Source organism: Condylostylus longicornis, unplaced genomic scaffold, assembly GCF_029603195.1.
Source record: "Condylostylus longicornis isolate FDR11 unplaced genomic scaffold, ASM2960319v2 ptg000072l, whole genome shotgun sequence".
Classification (NCBI taxonomy): domain Eukaryota; kingdom Metazoa; phylum Arthropoda; class Insecta; order Diptera; family Dolichopodidae; genus Condylostylus; species Condylostylus longicornis.
The window spans coordinates 3,156,383-3,178,117 of NW_026578040.1; the positions used below are offsets into that span (position 1 = coordinate 3,156,383).

The 21,735-nt window shown below is 25.5% G+C and overlaps 1 protein-coding gene across 1 annotated transcript; it reads right to left on the reverse strand.

The window, feature by feature from the left end:
- Positions 1-400: 400 nt before the first annotated feature.
- LOC129612380 (uncharacterized) lies at positions 401-18,048 on the reverse strand. Its single transcript, XM_055525940.1, has 13 exons — positions 18,045-18,048; positions 3,994-4,066; positions 3,682-3,885; positions 3,240-3,351; positions 2,837-2,958; positions 2,532-2,715; positions 2,424-2,466; positions 1,325-1,463; positions 1,097-1,251; positions 971-1,030; positions 747-787; positions 579-693; positions 401-513 (listed from the first exon to the last, which is right to left on the reverse strand). The coding sequence occupies exons 1-13, from the start codon at positions 18,046-18,048 to the stop codon at positions 401-403; spliced, it is 1,365 nt and encodes a 454-aa protein (XP_055381915.1).
- Between the last annotated feature and the right edge of the window lie 3,687 nt (positions 18,049-21,735).

A 21,735-nucleotide genomic window follows, 5' to 3' on the forward strand; every position in this document is an offset into this window, starting at 1 on the left:
TTCAAAGAGTAACTAATACATCAAAATTAAAGTGGACAATGAACACTCTTTGGATCTGGAAAGTTTTGGGTAGCTGTCATATTGCGAATTAATTTTCAAAAATTTTTTTTAATTGATAGTGGTATCTGTGCTTAAAGTTATATGAAATTCGTTAAGTACTTTTTAATAGCCTATAGTATGGCGCATATCTAAAAGTATCGTTATTCCTAACGCAGCCAAATCTACAGCCTACTTTTAAAAAATTCAGTTAAAAAAAATTCTTTTTAAGAGCCACTTCTACAGCGGTTGCTAATAGTGCAACCTTTTATTTCATTTGCTAACGAAGTTCTATACGGTGATATATGTATCAGTGCACCACTTTAAAGACATCCTGTATATGTCATGTTACTAAATTAAATATTTATGTATAACCTTTTGTATACCAATATAATCGTAGTGTAAAAAAATAAAAAACTTCAACAATGCTTAACACACTAAAACCCAGAAAAAATCCTGCCGTTCCTCCAATTGAAACTAAATAATTAAGAAATTTCTATTCGATTTGTTTTCTTTTTCAAATTAAGCAAAAAAAAATTTACCTAGTAAATCCTCAAACGTAAAAATAACTTGTCTTTTGTAACGAATAACAGAATAACCTCTAATATAAACAACCACACCATATCCATGATTAAAAATATCGTTTACAGCTTCACGCTAAAAGAATAATCAGTAAGGATATGAAAAATTACTAATTCAAGTAAATTTACCTGAACTGCACTTATTACAATTTTAGATTCCTTGCAGTTTTCTAAGCAATGACACCGAAAATTTTCCATTCCAGTGATATTAGAAAATTTAAATTCAATAAAGTTTTCTAGAAATGAAAAACAGAAAGTATTGGAGTTCGAAACATTTTCAAATACGTATAATAACACAGAAATCAATATATTTTTATTTTTTTTTCCATAATATTAAGGGTCCATGGTATTACCTGAATACTTTGAAATGCATTCTATTAATTCCATATAATTACATGTTCGTTTTACATTTCCTACATATTGAAAAAAATTTAATAATTAGAAAAAAATAATAAAGCGATATCTAAAATACAATTAACCTTTATTTGGATAAAAATGAGGAATGCATTTACATAAAGTGTAAGCAGCCTCAATACGACATTCTTGAAAGCAAACATTCTTTGTATAAAAAGTATAATGTGTGGAATTGGTTTCTAGAGGGAATCGGCACTTTCTTTGTTGAATTGTCGCTACGCTAAAATAAAAATGCGGAGATTTTGTCTTAGGAATATTTAATTTAGGGATAAAATGTAAAATTTTTTACTTACTGTTCATAATTTTCGGCAGTAATTATATCAAGTGTGTATACATATATATTTATAGTTTTTGTTGTAGATTTATGCCAGTCTAAAAGAAGAAAAAAGTTAAAGAAAGTTTTACGTAACTCTGTTAATTTATGTCTTACACCTTTAAATCTCATTGACATATAAATATACATTAACATATTTCATGTTCAAATGTATAAAACAAATATAGTTGTACTTAAGTAGAATAGTTAATATATTTAAAATAGTATAATATGTAAATATTCAAATGTTTTATTTTCATATAATAATAGATAATAAATACATATGTATTTTAAAAAGAAACTTAAATATTTGTCGTTAGTTGCAATAAAGGTGGATTTACTTGTAAATTCGCTGTCGCGAACTACAGTTTCCGCATATGTAATTTCAAATATAATACATGAAGATACAATATCTCTAATTTACAGTCTAGCAAAGGAAATAATACAAACAAATTAGGAATTTAAAATAATTTCAAAATTTTAAAATCAAAATAATAATATTATTTTATCAAGATCAGTGATTTGATTTGACATATAAAATGTGAACTTTCTCATATAACGTGAAATTAAATATCAAGTATCCTTTATTGTAGAAAAAACTGCTGTCAAATTAAGTAACGGAAAATGAAAATACTCTATTGAAAAAAGCTGGCAACATTTTTGTGCAACTGTACAAAAATTTCTTGTAGGAATAGTGTAAATATATAAATGATTAGCGAGACAAACTACAATATTATCACATTACATTGGCATTACTGAATACAAAGACTAGTGTTGCAATACTTTTGTAGTATGTACGTTACCGAAAACTATACATTGTAGAAATACCATATTTATGCTTTAATGACAAGAGTCTTTAATATAATAATATAAATGACGTTCCTATCAAGCAAAAATATCTGGTTTAGGTACTTTTAAATAATATGCAACTCTTTTATTTTGTTTTTAAAGCCCTTCGTAATACATACGCAAATTTTGGGTCTTCGTTGTATTGGGAATAAATTGTATATTATATAATATGTATTTAAAATTATAAAAATTGGTGTAAGACTTTAAAAATATTAAGTTATTAAAATTACTTGAATTGACTCCAACAATATCATATGCATTGTGTACAAAAACCTTTTTAAAATATTTAATTATATATGTATGTACATTAGTTTAAAAAATCTAATAATTATCTTTACCCTAGTAGCCCCTCGAAATCCATAAACATTATAAGAAATATCATCAAAAACATCCATTTTACTTAATTCCTTTTCTGGATCACTATATTTACGTTTTTTATGTAATAATAAATAATCAGTTGCAACGAAGTCCGCAAAATAATTGTTAATCATATAACATATTCCAAATTCGGTTAAAATTTGCCTAAAATAATTAATTTTTATTAACGTATACATATGTTATGGATTATTTATACATGTGTACATATGTATATATAATTGAATATATATGGATATGTAATTATATAAGTATGTATATATCTTACTGCATATTCATTTTAGAGTTCTCATTTAAGGCTACCCTTTGTGTTACATCAGGATGAAAACGATCATCACCAGTCAAATTACGAATTAACATCATGTAATTGCTTGGGTCTACATTGAAGTCCTTGAATATAAAATATATGTATGTATGTACATAAATTAAAATTAAAGAAAAAAATTGAAATTTGAAAACTAATTGATTAAGTATTTTGAGTATTTTGAAATTTCAGACATGGTTTGAATTTCAATTAGAAAGCATAGTGGTTTAAATTAAAATAATTAAAATATTTAATATTAAAATAAGAAACTGATAAACTTTGATCATTTTTAACTATTAATTTTGATCACACCAAAAAAAAATTCTTGTTTTTAGGTACATATATAGAAAAATTAATGTGTATTTACCATTCCTGGAAATATTTCAATATCTTTGAAATTGTCGTAGCTCGAATTTGCTAAGGATTCTAAAAATTTGTAAAGGTTTTCCTTATATTTCATATCAGTTATATTTTGAGACCTATAATTAAAAAAACACATTTATGTATATGCATTTAAAAGTTTTAGATTATTATAATTTAAAGCAATCCCTCCTATAACATAATTTTTGGGATTAAAAATTTTTACTTTAAGTTAAATTGCAATACATAAGGTTCTATAAAAATACTCTTGTTTTTTTCCGAAAAAAAGCTACGTCAGATGAAGTAAAAATGACATTTATTACAATTAATGAAAATAGGTGGGTGGGAAAAGTAAAATCTACATATGTATATCGAAATTATGTATAGTAAGATAGGTTACGTTATATGAGGGATTACTGTGTATTTTTAGGCTAATTTTCAGTTTATACTTGATATATATTTCAAATAAATCTGTATTTAGTCTATTTTCCAATGGACATATTGTAATTGATGGCGATGTTCTATTCCAAAAGTAAAAATCTTTTTCCATTGAAATCACTGTATTATCACGTTTATATCGATCTACTGACCCCAAACCAATTATAACCCAGAAAAATATTGATATTAATAGAATTGTTAGCCAGAAACCATAACTGAAAAAAAAGTTATTAAATTTGAATGTACATATTTTAAATATACATATTATTTAAGGAGTATTAGCATTATTAAGTTCAAAAATATTTTAGGAAAAGTTCATTTACCTTTCAGCGATGTGTAATTTCCTTTTAACCAAATAGGCAAATCCATGAATACTACTCTTTTCAAAATATGAAACTAAAACATTTTTGAAACTTGTTTTAAATGAAATTGAATTTTTTTTATTTTTATTTTTTCTAATTGAAATTAAGTTTCGGTTTTTATTCAAATTATCGGGGGATTTTAATGAAACTTCAATTGATTTGACAAGATTTTCAAAAAAATATTGTGAAATTTTGTTATTATCAATGCTTTTGGTTGACGATGTTCTAGTTGGCGTTTGGAAGGCCACCTTGTTCTTATTCATCATTTTCTTCGTGAAAGTCAAGTAGATGACTAAATAAAAAAATTCTAAAATAGCGTGTTTCTATAAAACATTTTTTAAATATTTTCCTATATTACGTACTAGGATATGACTATATTCAGCACGTTTTTAATAAATCTGTGTGCTAATATATAAAAATTGTTATTATGAGTTATTAATTATGAAAACAATGAAAGAATTAATGTATAATAATTTGTACTTTGAAAAATTTTAATGTCTACATGTTAAGCTAAAGTAATTATTATTTATTTGAACTTTGGCAATATGAAAAAAGCCGGGATAAACAATTTGAAATAAATGTGATTTTACATTTATTCAAGGTTATTCAATAAGCGGAAGAACAATTTAAGGCACGTAAACCAAGAACATCTGCGTTATATAAACTAGTGAAGAATTTTACTAAAAAGTTATAAAGACGAGCTTAAAAACTAATAAGAAATAAGGGATAGAAACCAATTAGCCTTAAACAGACTGAACTAAGAGTTTTAAAAAGAGTGTATTATTAATTATCGTTAGGACAAAGCCTATAACTCATATGTTCATAAGTTTATGTTTAACGAGGAAAAAATAGAGTTGACTAAGTAAACTAAGTGATACCCGTACGAATTTGTTATCCTGTTTGCTACTATTGAAGTTGCATGATAGCTACCATAAGGGATCAAGAAATTTAAACGATTTTTATCACACATAACAGCCCTAGTAATACACTTGTTTTCATGATTTTTTAATAATTTTTGAGATAATGCCAAGTAACTTTCAGAGTTGTATTGAAACTATAACAAGTGCTACAATGAATATACCTAACATTTTACCAAATTTTATTTTACAAAATTTCATCACTGTAGGTTGAACAGTTTTTAAGATATAACTAATTAACTTTTCAAGTTGTATGGCAGATACCAGAAGGCGCCAAGCAATTTCAATGACTTTTATCAAACACAATAATGGCATTAATAATATTATAATGGCTTTTATAATTTTTAAGATATAGCCAAATAAATTTTGAAGTTGTATGACAGCGGCCCGAACCAGTAGCTCGATCGTATCCAATTTAAATAGGGTATGGTATTTACTATAATAAATTATTTGCGAAAATTTGGTGAATTTAGCTCAATTAGTTTTTGAGTAATCGTTGTAATGAATGGACGGACGGACAGATAAAGCTAAATTGCCTCAAAATTCAACACTGATCAAAAACATGTACTTGAGTCTATTATTTCTTAGCGTTACAAACGGTACGGCAAATTTAGTATACCCTTCGAACATACGTTCGTACAAAATATTATAGCTCTCCATAATCTTTGGATAATGGAATTTTTTGACAATTTTTAGAATTCCAAAAGCGCAAAAAAATAGCTTCTGTTATTACGAAATAGTATAAGCCAATATTATCATAGTAAAAGGGCTGTTGAAATTAGTTGACACCTTTAAACTACTGTTTTCTTTTAATTTTTAATATCGTTTTTCTCTTCGACTGTGAGCTGTAGGAGTTATTTAACGATTGTCATTTTTGTTATAGTTTTCCTATAGGTTCGACTGTCTATAATTCATATTCATATTTTTCGATAGTTCATCTGTTTCTATGTATGTATGTAATTGTCAAAATAAATTATTAAACATTTTTAGTTAAAATGCCATCGGCTTGGATTTACATCAGAAATATTGGTTAAAAAAATCTACATATTTAATTTGATTTAAATTTATATACATATATGTAAAATTTAGTAAGTATATATGTAGCTCTTCAAATTAAGTAAAAGCTTTGGTTGTTATATAAAATATATTAAACATCACTTTTTAAACTTATGAAAGAGTTAAAGAATATTTTATTAATTTTCCGTTTTACCATTTTCATTTTTCTAATATAATAAAGTTGGATCAAATCAATGGTTTGTAAAGTATCACTTTTTCCTTGAACAATTGAAAATAACGTGTTTAAAAACTATTTAAATTAGTTTCAATAAAATACTAATATATATCAAATTATTGCATATGTTTAGGACAAGTGAAAAACAAAAAAATTTGGAACAGCATTACTATAACGGTCGAATTCAAGGGTTAATTGCGTGAGTTAATTAACTAAGATAAATAATTTCATTTTTTGACTACATAGAATTTTCACTTACGAAACTACTGAAAAGTTTTCACTTACGAAAATTTAAGCCGCCGAAAATTAAAATTTTAAAAATGTTGATAGTCTATATAAAATATTTATTAGTATCTAACAACTGCTAAAATTTTAGACTTCTGCAACTTAAGAGAAAAACGATATTAAAAAAATTGAAAAAAAAACGGCTTTTAGGTAATGGTTAGTTTTAATGGTCATTTTTATCGACCGCAACAAATTTTGCATATCGAATTTTCGGTGGGAACGCACTTCTCCATAGAAGGGAAGTGTAAATAAACTATTTTTAGCAACCTGTCGGTCTGGTCTGTCTGTGTGTCGTCGTGAGCACACGTGTATCTCAAGTTGGGCTGAACTGATTTTGATGAAATTTTATATGTGTAAGTTTATTTCGACTATGGCACGGATTGATCAACTTTTGAAAGAAATCGGGCGCTAGTAACTGGACGTTTACTACTTTCATTGAAATTTAATATTTAAATTTTTTGTATTAAAACAATGAACATATAAATTTTTTGGAAAGATTAGGGCTCGGAAATTGATTTGAGGGCCGATTTTACATTTTTTACCATATCTAAGGAACCGATTGGTGGAATTTCTTGAAATTTGATATTTGAGTTCTGGTTGTTACCGAAACTAACTGGCGAACATTTCAGGGAATCGTGTAGCACAAAGCGAAACTCTAACTAAAAGCTTACTAACCCCCAAAAAACTTGAAACAAGTATTTAGCAGGCATTTCTGTAACGCTTTCACTTAACTAGACAATACACATTGCGCTGGGTTTGTCATATCAGATATCAGATTTTCTTTGATTTGTTAACAGATATATGTACGTACTGAAGCACGGGCGGACGAACAGAGTGAAAATAATAAGTATTCAATCTTTTTTGGAAAGAATCTTTTTTGCTAAAAAATGGCATATCTATAAGGACACCTAATATATGTATGTATAGGTGTTATGTTTTAGTAACTACATTACATTTATAATATGAAGTATAAGTTCCGTATATATATAATGTGCCTATATTTATAGGAGAGTAGATTTAGAAAATGTTGCTGGTTTTGGTGTTGTTCTTTATATTTCAATATGTTACTTTTAACATAATATATAAATGATTTACACAATTATGTGTTGAATATAATATAAAATGCATTTTCATATTATAATAAATATGTGGTTTTTTCATTCTTGAACACATAAATAAATAAATGTAAAATTACATTTTTCTTTTAAAAGAAATTAGATTTCATTTTTAATTAAGAATATGTCCGACAATATTTCATTTGAAAGTGGCTATACGTATTAAAATTTTCTACAAAGAGGCTATAGACTTGGGTTTAGCAGAGTAAAAAACTATATTGATTTTATGAATTCGTAAAGGAATTAAAGGGGGTTTTGGTATTTAAACAATACTAGGAATCAGTACGATTAATTGCAATATATTTTGTTATGAAAAAGATAATTTGATTATATCTCAGTTATATTTTCCGTATTGTCTAATTATGAACAGACGAAATTCGAAATAAGGGCATTGTGCTTGTAAAAAAGAGTCGCCAAATTGTGTAGGTTGATCTTATACAATTATATTGTTTTTTCAACACTTCCCTTTTGACACAATTAAATAGTTTAAATTGCAATAGCTTCGCAAATATTTCAGGTTTTGAATAACTCATCTATATAGTTCTTTGAGAGAATGGTGAGTACTATGTACATTTGCCTTGCATTTTTAAATTATACTTTGCTCATAATTTTTTTTGGTATTTTAGCATAGAAACTAATTTTTTCAAAATATATGTCGCATTTTTTCTTCAGCTTTGGATAATTAAAAAAAATTCTTAATTTTAAAAAAAGTGAATTCGATTCATACCAACAAATTGAGTTTTGCATTTAAAAAAATTGCAGCAAAAATTTCTCAAATTATTGGCTACAAACGTTTTCAATTTTTTTCTGAAATTTTTTCACTAAACTGATACCAAAAGTTTTGTTTAATATTCATGCTTAGAAAATACGAGATCCAGTAATAGAAAAATAAATGAAGAGTTAATCAGGTGTTTCAATTTATAATTTTAATTTTCCTTTGGAAATTCTGAAATAAATCTGAAAAATGAAAAATGCAAATTTTGTCGTCTGTAAGTTTTTCAATCTTCGTGAATGTTAGATCTTTTGTCGTTATTATAACAAAATCCAATGAAATTCATTCGCAAAAAGAGTATTTTTGTTTTAAATATCAAAACTTTTTTTTAAATTTTGGTAGACCGCAAAAAAGAGCAAACAACACTGTTTTTAGAAAATAAAACTAGCAAAAAGAACGATAACATTTTGTGTTGCAAGAACTTAAATAAAAAAAAAATAAAGTTGGGTCAAGCCAATAATTCGTAAAGTAGCACTTTTCCCTTCAAACAAGTGAAAATACTGCTTTTAAAAACAATCTACTACATTGCAAAACTAATAAAATAAATCAAAATTACGAGAAGCGATAAGTTGAGAGGGGATTGGGGGGGGGGGGGGGGGGGGGTGGTATTTCTTCTAAAGAAATAAACTATTTATTGGTGTCTAAAATATGCTAAAATTTCAGGCTCATTTTACTTTAGAAACGAAATAATATCAAATTTTGAAAAAAAAAAACAGGTTGTATAAGTAACGGTTAATTTTAGCAGTGATTTTGTTTTATTTTTAATACTCAATTATGCTGTGCTGCACAAGAAGAAACCGGCCACAACTTTTTTACGTCTGTAAAATTTGAAAAATGTTTATGGTTTCTTTAAAATAATTAGTTAAAAATAACACTTTTACCTATTTGAGGAACTATAACTTATAGAAGGGGGTAGATATGTAAAAATTTTTTTCTATAGAAATAAGTTTCTATAGTATAGATCTATGTACATATAAAATTTCAGATCTCTATCTTCAAGGGTGTAGAAATTTTTAATTCCCGTTTCACATGGACGATCAGTCAGAGTGAAACTAAAAAATACTTTTTTTCAAAATTTTCATATCGGAAAAGTGCTTAAAAGCATAAAGAGTGCATTTAGAGCTCAAAAGCTTTGGATTTTTACATAGAAAGTGATAAAAAACGCTTAAAATAATTCTAAATTTGTTTAGATAACCTTTTAAATGAATTTCTATCTCTTTTGTGCATTTTAGTAATGATTTATTTTTTTTTGATATGAAGAATCTCACTTAAAATCCTTTTCAAAGTTCTTAAGGGTTCTTACGGTTGAAAATTTCTTAATAAAACGTTCAAAGATAATAATATTTTTTCTTATGTTTTTTTTTGTTAATTTTATTTGTTGTATTTCTTTCGAAGGTAGTAGAAATGTGCACAATACCTGTACAATAAAAAACATATATATATATACACTATTGTGATGCTTGACGCTATATTAAATATAAGGGTATGCATACATGTCAGTACTATTACGTACAAAGAGTTTATGTACGTTGACCTTGATGCGTAATATTGTAAGAACTGATAAACTGAATCAAGTGTTTGAGCCTTTGTATTTGGCATAAATAATGTTAACATAATAATATTGCAGCCAAAATAATTTGATGCAAAATTATACTAACACTTTGCTTCAAACTATATGAAAGTTATATAAAATTTTGTCTTTGTTCTTTTTTTATACATCGTTAAAAAAACGATTATAAACGTTTGAGTCGGTACAAACCGACTGAATAGTACCCTGCACTTTGACAATATGAATTTAAAAATTTGTTTCTGAAATATTCTTGAATATGGCAGCTACCCGAACCAGTGCAGCCATTCCATTAAAATTTAGAACATATGTAAAATGTTTTTTATATTAGACACATATTTGCAAAATTTATTCTCTATTTTAATATCTCTATTAATTTTTGAAATATTTAAGAAAACCTCTTTGAGTTGTAAGGCAGCTATCCGGACCCTTTGTCCGAATTGATCCAATTACAATAGCAGCCGTCGTTGGCACAAAAGAAAAAACTTGTGAAAGTTTGGTGTCGATTGCATTATTCGTTTTTAAGTTATGGTTCGATCGGCTGGCTGGACGAACAGACATGTCTAAATCAACGCAGAATTTTACACTGAGCAAGAATATATATATATATATATATCCACGCCGGAGACGACTCCTTCAAGTGGTTACAATACCAAAGTGAATATACACTGCACTTCGTAAAGGTTATAAAAATCTTGAATTTAACAGAATTATATGTTTTTAGCGGCCGCTTTCCATACATAATATGTATACACAAAGTTACATAGGTAGGTTATGTGATGGCAAGAAGTTTTGCATATCGAGTTTTCGATAGGAACGCATTCCAAAAATATTCAACAAATTTATTTGAAATTTCACATATAAGCCTCATTAGACCGTATGCGAAACCTCCTACTTTTTGGAAGAAATCAGATATATCAGCTATTTTCTTTTTATCAGCTATATAAAAAACAATAATCAATCGATTTCATTGAAATTTAATACTTAAATTTGGGGTGTCAAAACAATAAACATAAAAACATTTTTCCAACGATCAGGGCTCGGAAACCTAACTGGGGGCCGAATTTACATTTTTTATAATATCAATAGAACTAATTGTTGGAATTTCTTGAAATTTCATATTTGAGTTCTGGTTGTTACCGAAACTAACTGGCGAGTATTTCAGGAATTTGGGTAGCACAAAGCGAAACTCTACTAAAAGCCAAATTACATTTTTCTAGGTATGTTAACTAAAAGCTTTTTAACGCCCAAAAAATTGGAAAGAAGTATTTAACAGCCATTTGTATAATATTCTGTAGCACTTTCACTTAACTAGACAATACGCATTGCGGTCAGTTATGTGCTGACCACATGAGATTTTTTATAACGAGGTGACTTATGCGTGGCATTACTGTAAAAGTTTGGAAAATTGAGAAAAGTATTGACCACGGCTCTATTATAATAAAAGGCAAAGGCAAACTTCTTTTTAAAATTAGAAAGTTTTAAATTTGTTGAGATTTTTATTTACTCAACAAATCCAACTAAGAATAATCATTAAAATTTTCAGAAGAAATTTTAATTTTTTCTTTTTGGTTCTATTTTATATTCAGATGCCTCTCATATCTTCATTTAATCTTCAAAATGTACTTAAATGTATTTTGTACAAAAATGTAATTTGTTTTAATTTAGAACTTTATTATATACGAAAACGTAAGGAAAAATCATGTTTTTCACTTTTAAAAAGTTTAATGGGCGTTGATTGCAAGATTGTCATATAAGGTTTATTCACATATAATTCATATAAAAGATCGTGCCTACATTACAATTTAAAATTAACTAAAAATATAAGCAAAATGTAAAGTTGTAAAAGAAAATTAAGAATTTACTTACACAAGAAGCAATAAAAAAGATTTTACAAGATATTTCATTGCTTGTTATTTTTTCTAAGTTTTATTTATTTTACATAAGAGAAAAGTAAATTCGTTTTAGTGGTTTTCTTCTTTTTAAAAATATTCATGACAACGCAAACAGTATGTTACTTTATACAGGTGAGCGTTAATTAGATACAATGAAAGAATCGCGATGTTAGAAAAGTTTTTGGGAAAATGTGGTAAAAATTTTCAAATAAAGTTTATGATATTTTGACTTTTATTATATAAAATTGATTAAGACGGAACGATTGTGAATTAAGGAGCGGACCGAAAAAGATTTTGCGATTTGTATTTCTGCTCTTTAAAAGCAAGAAGGTCGTAGTATATTTTACAAACTACTTGTTGTGTAATAAAGACGGGAGGGAGACCTTAAGAATTTGCAAAATTAGGATTTATGAAAGTTACAAATTTAATTTGTCGACCCTGAGTTTAAATAATTTTATTGTATACAGAAAATTTTAATAGTAACGTAATGAAAATGTGTCGCTTGAAATCTTAATTTTCTTAAACCTATTTGACTCAAGTAAGGAATTTTTCCATGTTTTATTTTTGGTTTCGAAAAGAGAAAGTTGCGACCATGTTTATTGTAAGTGTAAAAATGTACAAATGCAGTGAATGGCAACGTTCTAGAATTCCGATGGCGGCCGATATAATGTCACACACACATGGAAATAGATGATGTTGAAAGAAAAAAAACAGCCAGTGGCAAAATAGGATTTAAGGCTATTTTAGCTTAGTTCCTTGCAGTCGCATTTATATATATGTATTTTATATGGTATTACCTCTTTTCTTAATATAATCAAAGCAACGAGATTTAGAACTTTGTAGAACATTTTTTTTCAACAAATTTTTATTTATGTACGAGTATGATGAGCCAAATTTGAATTTGATATAGTGTTGACTAGATACGAGTATTTTATACAAAAATTGATTTAATTCCATTTGATCTTTAAGATTTTGTATGCTAGTAATATAGTGTTGTAGATTGGGATGTGTATACAACTACTTATATATACAACACTATATATTACAATTACAACTTATATACATATAGTATATGTATATAAGTAGTTGTAATTACAACATATTAATTTCATACAAAAATTTTATCATATCTTAAAAATATTAATTAGCTTTGGATGTAAAACTTTTACAAATTGAATCTTTGCAATATGTATATGACAGTGCTCTATGGCACAATCCTATGCAAATTTTTATATAAGTTCAAAAAACGGTATTGTTCTACTAGTTTCACATCTAGATTTTCAATTTGAAAGAGTATTTTTTGCGACAAAATAAATTATTAGATTAATTTTGGCTCATACAAGTAAGTAAACAGTGAGCCAATTATGAAATTTTATTATTAAAAGTAATAAAATTTTGTTATTTAAATTTAAATTCAAAAACAATTTTATATTTGATGGACGCAACAAATTTAAAACTTAATTCTAAATTTCATTGTATACTTAGTACGAAAATTTTAGTTAAATTATGTATTCAGATAATTTAAGTGAAGACCATATAAAATTCACAGTTCCCAAATGAATTAAAGTAATAAAAAAAATCAAGTAAAACAAAAGCAAAAATTTTCTTCTGACATCAGCAGGATTTTGTATTTTGTTTTTAAAAGGTTCAACCATATAAAAATAAAAAAACAAAATAATAACAAATATTTTTACTTGTCTAGACATCCTTTGATATTTAGTTGGAGTGTGTATATTGTTATCAAAACTGTTTTTAGATACGTATACAATTCAAATAGTGCAAAATATTATGATGAAGCAATATAACGATGAGCATGTAATGGGTCACATAATTTTGAATTCCTAGTATTTTATTATAATAATTTCTTTTTGCTCAATTATTAAGGTTAAATTATAGAATTTTATCTTAAATCTACAAGCCGATCGATTAACAACGAAAAAGGTTTAACACCTTTTAATAAGAATTTAGTAACGAAATTTTGAAAAATTTGGAATTCATTGATATTTGTTAGAAATTTCCAATTAATTGGAATTTAATACTAATCATGATCAAATGCTGCCTTTTGTTGGATCAAATTGAAAGAATTTAAATAGAATGAAAAATTAAAATTAATAAAATTATTCAAAAATGCAAAATAAGTGTTGTTATATAAGCTCGGTTGAGTTCAGGAAGTTGAAGTTGTAAAATGAAATTCTTAATATATCGATTTAAAGTTTAAGTTGATTAAATTTGGATGATATACATTATGTATACATAAACTAAAAATCATTAATTTAAAAGCTATTGTTCTAATTAAGGCTAGTTGAAAATTTTGTTTTTACTTTCAAGCATTAAGAAATTGGAATGGGTAACCCTCGCGATTTCTATAGTGTAAAATTATTGACTAATTTCTTTAATTCATAATCCTTATTTTACTGGATATTATCAAATTGAAAATTTAGCCAAAAATATTCATTTGGCTTCACTACAACTCAATATTACCATTGTATTGGCCACTAATTCACTTCACTAATTATTCGAATTATCGTAAATCTTTCTATATTTTGCGCTATGATTACAATTAATTCATGTAAAATTGCAATTTAAATTGTTTTTGAACGATAAATTTTTGAGTTTTACAAATTTTTCTTGTAAATTTATATGTCTTTAAATAACAAAGTTGGTGGTGTAGGGGTATATTAAACTAATAAGGGCATTTGAAATAATGGAACACAATATAGTTCGCAATATTTATCGTTCATAAGCTTCAATAATCATTGTTTTTTTTTGTAATTTACAACGTGTGCGAACAAAAACAAGTAATTTATTATTCGAGGTCGGATATTTTATTATACGTATAAGAACAAAGTTGTGTACAAATGTGTTGAAAAGATGAAAATTAAGTTATTGCAAATCTTATATATTAAGAAACTCAACATTCCAATGTAATTATTAGTTTTTACCGACCGCAGTGTGTATACAATAAGGTAGGTGATGTAATGGCAACAAATTTTGCATATGTTTCCGGTGGGAACGACTTCTCCATGGTGGAGAAGTGTAAATAAACTACTATTAGCAAGCTGTGGGTCTGTCGGTCTGTTTGTTTGTTTGTGCATGCGTGTGTCTTAAATTCGGCTTAACCGATTTTGATGAAATTTTATGTGTAAGTTTATTTCGACCATGGCATTTATTTCGACGTCCGCGAAATGTCGTAACTTTTGGAAGAAATCAGGTGTCAGCAACTGGGCGTTTACTACAGGCCAAATATACATTTTTGTGTATATAAAGAGAAATAATCAACCGTTTTCGTTGAAATTTAATATTTAAATTCGAGATGTTAAAACAATGAACCTATAAATTTTTTGGAAAGATCAGGGCTTGGAAACTGATCTGTGGGCCAATTTTATTATCCTATCTATAATTTTTTATCATATCTACGGAACGAATTGATGGAATTTCTTGAAATTTAATACTTAAGCTCTGGTTGTAACAAAAATAACTGGCGGACATTTCAGGTAATTCGGCTAGCACAAAGCGTTAAACGCTACTAAGAGCCAAAATTACTTTTTTCTAGGTATGTTAACTAAAAGCTTATTATTGTCCTTAAAATTGTAAAAAAGACGCATTTTTATAATTTTATAGAATACTTTTAGTAATCTAGATAATATACGTTGCGGTCGGTTATGTGTGGATCACATCAGATTTTTTTTAAAATAAATTTAATATAAAATGTTGGTTTATTTAATAAAAACCTCTTTTTTAAGGTCTTTTTATTTTTATAAATTTAAATTTTCATATATCTTCTTAAATCTTCTTAGTTCTTACTTAAATCTTCTAATTAGAACATTATAGGATATACAATTTTATTTCCCAATTTGAATTAAGTATGCCAGTTAATATAATTGAATTTTCATTCAAGTCGTTTTTCATTATGATAAATCATTGAATAAATTTAATTTTTTAATTTTCAAATTCAATTTTTTGTTTTGAAGAGTTATTCCTTCTGTAGCATAATATCAAAATTATTTATTTATTAAAACAAAATATCAAAAACAAAATATCAAAATTTCAGCATTTTATTTCCGCATTTATTTAGTTACTAAAATTACAGTATAAAATATTTCCTGTAAGAACACAATATATTATGTATTAATAAGCGTAGCATTAGGAAGATATGGAGCTAAAATGGCAACGAATTTATGGGTTTATAATGAATTTATGATTGTATATTACAATATGATATACAAAAAGTTTTGAGTAATTGGTATAATTTGTAAAAAAAAAGTAAAAATCCAAGAAAATTATTAAGAAAAATTTTTTCAAATATATTTTCAACTTCCCATACATATGTACATACGAGTATAAGTATAACGATATTACACACTTTTACTTGTTCTTCATGTGAATTTTCAGTTTTATAGCAGAATTTTGTCGATTATTTTTAATCGTAAAACTTCTAATACAAAATTTATACATTACACATATACATAATATGTACGTACATATATCATTTTGTATTATATATAATGAATTATTGTATATATTTTATTTTAAAGCATTGGACATGTACATATATATGTATGTGTATGTGTAGAAAATAATATTATAGAATAAAGGCAATCATTTATTGCGAATGAAAAGGGATATGTGAGGGTACCCGGCACTTATTCTCTCTTTCTGTGTAAATGATTAAATATATTTAAAAGTGTGCTAATGAGAATACATAAAAGTAATAAATACGTATACATGTGCATGTTAGTATGTTTTCAAGAAAAAAATTTTATTATTTTCATATTAAATTGGCCTGAATTACGATTATATGCACTTATTACGTATAAATATGCGTATACATACTGTATACACTTATGTATATATATATAAAATAACCATATGTGTATACGTCACAAAATGTTCATATATATGAAAAATTGTATATTTATGGATCATTACTTTTGAAAAATAAATGACCGATTTTTATAAAAAAAAAAAATTAGTATCCTTTTGGTATACAAAAGGATCCTTATATGTGAAAAACACATTTTTGAAAAAATTTTATACATTTTCAATTTCAACCTTCAACTTATTATGGGCTGGAATAAATATATGCGACATAAATAAGCCATTTTGCACTTTTCCCTTTTCAATTTATTTTATTTTGTGTCTTAAGTACTAACTTTTAAATTTATTTGAATTAATCGTGATTTCTCTTTCATTTTATTATTTCAGTTATTAAAAAAAATAAAATTTATATAATTATTTTAAATGTAATAAATCAGCATAAAATATAAAAAAGGGGAAAAAACCAAAAATTAAACCATAATTTTAATTTTTTAAGACCAAATGGCTAAATTTTTTCGTTTGTTTTTATTTTTTTCTGTTTTTTATTTTTTCTATATAAAATTTCATTAACCACATTATTTTATATATAGCAAAGGTTATAATTTAAATAAAAAGTGAAAAAAAAATATTTGTACATACAATGATATTTTATTCTAATCGCCACAAGTTCTCAAAGGTTTTTTGAAATTTATATTTTTGGGGGACCTTCTTTTATATTCGTACAAAAAACCAACAAAATCTATGTATCACATAGTCCGACTATGACGCAGAATATTGAATGGTTCGATCGACCACTAGTTACTGGGATTCTCTCAGTAAACCGGACTAACCAGGTTACCCATAACAAGTTGATGAATGAAAACTGTATTAGAAATAAACTGCATAGTTCTTATAATATTTTATGAAATTTTTTTAGATCTAATTGACAAAAAAATTCTATATTTTATTGTGAAATTTTCTAATATTTAAGACATCATAATCATAATAAGGAATCTTAAAATATTTAACTGCCTTCAATATTTTATTTTGATATTTGACATATACTTACATAAATTCCTTCAACTAGTAGTTTATTTCACATTGAAATTAAACACAACAGATTGAAAAAACAACTTTATATTTAAAAATTTATATAATAAAAATGCAATCTAAAATATTTCGTTTGACCAAATTTATAAAAAATAATATAATCAGGTTTAGGTCAGAACAGTTTCAATACCCCAGAGTTTTTCTTTAACGTAATAATTTTAAGGATATGGCTAATTAATATTTCATTATAATACAATAAGCGCTACAATATGTCTTGGAAGTATGGTACCTGCTAATTCAATTGCATAAATTTAAAGAAAAACCACTAGGGGCACTATGACTCACTTTGAGAATAAGTTGTAGAATTGTGTTCGAAAACTTACCCATCTAGAACATACACGGAAATTGTAACGATTTATATAAGAAATATGTATATATAAAATATTAACTCTTTAGATTATTGGAGTACCTACGTAATGTATACTGTTGTATATAAAAAAAAAATAAAAATTTAATCCATTAAATATTTTTAAAATTCATTTTTAGAGAGAAGGCATATAATAAAATTAAAAGTAAAGAATGAAAACACATAACGCTAATTTCTTAATCCTTTTACATTTCAACAGCGATTTTTTAAAGATATATAGTTGTTCGCTTAATGACACTAAAGGTACTTGTTAATTTTTTTGTTTTAAATATTTTGAATTCACGTATACATATTAAATTTAACCGCGTTCATATTATATTAAAAATATTGTATACTATATATAGACACAAGAAAAATATTCATATTAAATTTATTATATTCAAAAGGGATTCACATAACATACAATGTAAGTTTATTATATAAATTAAAAAGTAATAAATTTTATGTAAAATAATATATTATGAGACAATTAAGTAAATTTAAAAGGATTTAAAATAAAGCAAAACTTTTGATAATGAAAATTGGATTTATTTAGTGCGTTATACAAAGATTCCTTTCCTAGTGCAATGTCCCAATAAATTTGTGTTTTTTAGCAAAATTCTACATAAGTATATGGAAAAATTAAAATTAAATAAAGAGTACTAATTTAAATGCTGTTTATCAGATTAGATTTTAGACTAGATAATTCAGATTAGATTTTCGACTAGATCTAGAATTTGTTAAAATCAGTCAATTATAATATGTATTTGAGCTCCAATTTTCATTCGATTTATGACTTCAATTATGAGTTATTGGTTTTTCAATCCTCAAATCCATAAGTTTAAGTAATATATTCTTAAAAATAGAAGGCACTACATTACATGAATAGCTGCTGTTCATGACAGCCGAAGCAAAAAATTTTATAAGAATATTTTTAAAAGCTAAATTAAAAAAAATTATGATTATAATAATTTTATCACTTTAACTATTTAATGCAAGAGTAAATATGAGATAAATTTCTTTAATTATATCTTCTCAAACTACAAAAGAATAAAAAAAAGTATAAAATAAAAATGAAGTTTTATACTTTTTTAGCAAAAAGGATAAATTAAATACCCCTTAATGAATTTTCTCATTACTTATTATATTTCTATTAAAAATTACATATTATGCTAGTTGTAATAATGAATATGAGACTATTACATTTTTACACATACAATATGTATATGTATATGTGTACACGAATATGATTTAATAGCGAATAAGTTTAAAATAGCAATTTGTACTTGCTATGTTTGGTCCTTAAGAAGTGAAGGAATAAATTAGTTTTTATGAGTTTTAAGTGTTGCTAAAACATACTTATATATATATATAGAGATTTTATAGTTATTTATTCATATATAATAGAAATTTATATTTATGTATATGATCTCCTTAAAATAAAATAGGTTTTCAGTCTAGAAAACCGGATTGTAAAAAATGATGGTGTTAGATAAATTCTTAAAATTTTTGTTTTATTAAACTTAATTTAAATAATCGGTTTCGTGTCAATCAGTTTTTTTTTTAGTGGTTGAGAATTTCAAATCTTAGTGAAAAATAATAATATAAGGAAAATATTTCACTTACTATTTCATATTTCGACCCAGATGATCGAACAATAATGAGCGACACATTAATTTTTCGATCTTCTTCATGAGTTATTAGACTTCAAGACAATTTTGGTATTTTCCTTATAATTAAGAAAATTTTGCAGCTTGATTAAATTCTCTGTTATTATTTTATGAATTTCTCTTCCAACGACATTTCATTTCTTTTTTAGTTTGCAAAATATTAAACTGCAAAGTTAAAATTTAGAAAACGAAATATTTTGAATAAATGAAATATTGTAATCTTTGAGTTATACAACATTATTCAAACGGTGAATGTGACATAGTTTTAGGACATATTTATAATAATATCATAAACTTTCAACTTACAATATTGGATTTATATCATGTAACATTACGCATGTAGTTTAGATAAAGAAATAATTGTGTGATCTAGGAGCTATTGTGAGATTAAGAATAATTTCATTACAATTTCAATTCAAAAAACAAAAAAATTGTATTGAAACAAAAAATCTGGTTGAAAAATTGACATAACCATATTGAGCTCTCAGTGGCATCCATCATAGAATCTACAATATAACATACATTGTATATCAAATGTATATCAAATCTAATGTATATCAAATATTTTTCAAATACCAATTAATTTAACATGTATTTTATATAAAATCTAAGATACGTTATAATATAGTTGCTCACACCATCCTTCATTAAATAAAATATGTATGTGTTAATTTTTTAAGAAATTTTTTTTTTAAATTTCTAATAGTTAAACTTATTGTAACGTTCTATTTCCGATTTATGGGACTAGAATGAGAAATAAATTTTAAAATTTTGTTTTAAGGACAGAAAAAGTATTAGTCAGAATTTAAAGATCTAATTTTGTTAATACTTGACCTACTCAAATTTTATTTACCGAATTACTTTCACGAAGCTGAATCTGCTAGAATAAATAGAAATCAAAAATTTTTAAAAAGTGGTCGTTTTTACAGAAACAGCTTTTGGAGATCAATTTTCACAAAAAATCAATTTGTTCTGTCAACGAATGCAATATTATAAAAAATTCTTAAGTAAATTTAGAATCAGTTTTTACTAGACAACATACAGAGCGGACATTTCCTTATTTTGTTCAAAACTCAATGTGTATATGGAATATAGTTTTACTACAACTCCTTGGTGCCTCTTCGGTATATATACATTTAAATTATAATATTTCTTTTTATTTTATGTGATAATTCTTATATACAATATAACATTTAAATCTGCAAAATATTTGCAATTTAACCTAAATATTTTGTGGTTAGAGAATTTCGGTTCTATTCAAGATCCTAAATTGGTTTTAGATTCGCCTTATATAAATTGACAATAGATTGCTTATATAAAATGATAGCACAAAGTTTAGTTTCTACGTCACTGAATAATTTTATTCATTGAAAATTTTGCTATTCACAACATCAATTGAAGGCGATAGGTATTGAACATATCTTTATTGCTTGATATACATATAAAGCATCATTTCAGCAGGCAATTTGAGTGTTATACATATTTTTTTCGTCAATAATGTATAAAAAATTACTTATTTTAATTGGAAATTTTTTTAAATAAAATTCTTGTAGAATAACTATTACATACACACTTACAGTTTCCTATTCAATCCTTTTCTTATATAATATAATAAAGTGTTGATGAGAATTCCTTGTTCTACCATATATTCAATTCAAATTCATTTGCCCATTTGCTCTATTAAATACTACATTTAATTTTTCAAAATTTTTTAGGTTAAATGAGAACTGCATGTATATGCGTTTTCGATTAAGTGATGTGAAAGAATATTTTAAAAATTAACAAACGCTTAGCTAATTTTTAGTAAATTACAATTCCTCATTTCTATTCCTTTTTATTATTATATACAACCTCATAAAAAAAATTTAAATAAATAGAAAACTAAATTTTTTAATTCGTTTTCCATTCAAAATCATTGATTTCCAAATTATTTTCACATTTCTATATATTCTTACTCACATACCATATAAAGAGTTACATAACATTCATGTTAAACAT

What these genes read in the sequence shown, in the direction of transcription:
- LOC129612380 (XM_055525940.1), bottom strand. An exon ending in ACTGCCGAAAATTATGAACA is followed by an intron (nt 1,252 to 1,324) that starts GTAAGTAAAAAA and finishes TTTTTATTTTAG; the next exon opens with CGTAGCGACAATTCAACAAA. An exon ending in TCATTTTTATCCAAATAAAG is followed by an intron (nt 1,031 to 1,096) that starts GTTAATTGTATT and finishes TTCAATATGTAG; the next exon opens with GAAATGTAAAACGAACATGT.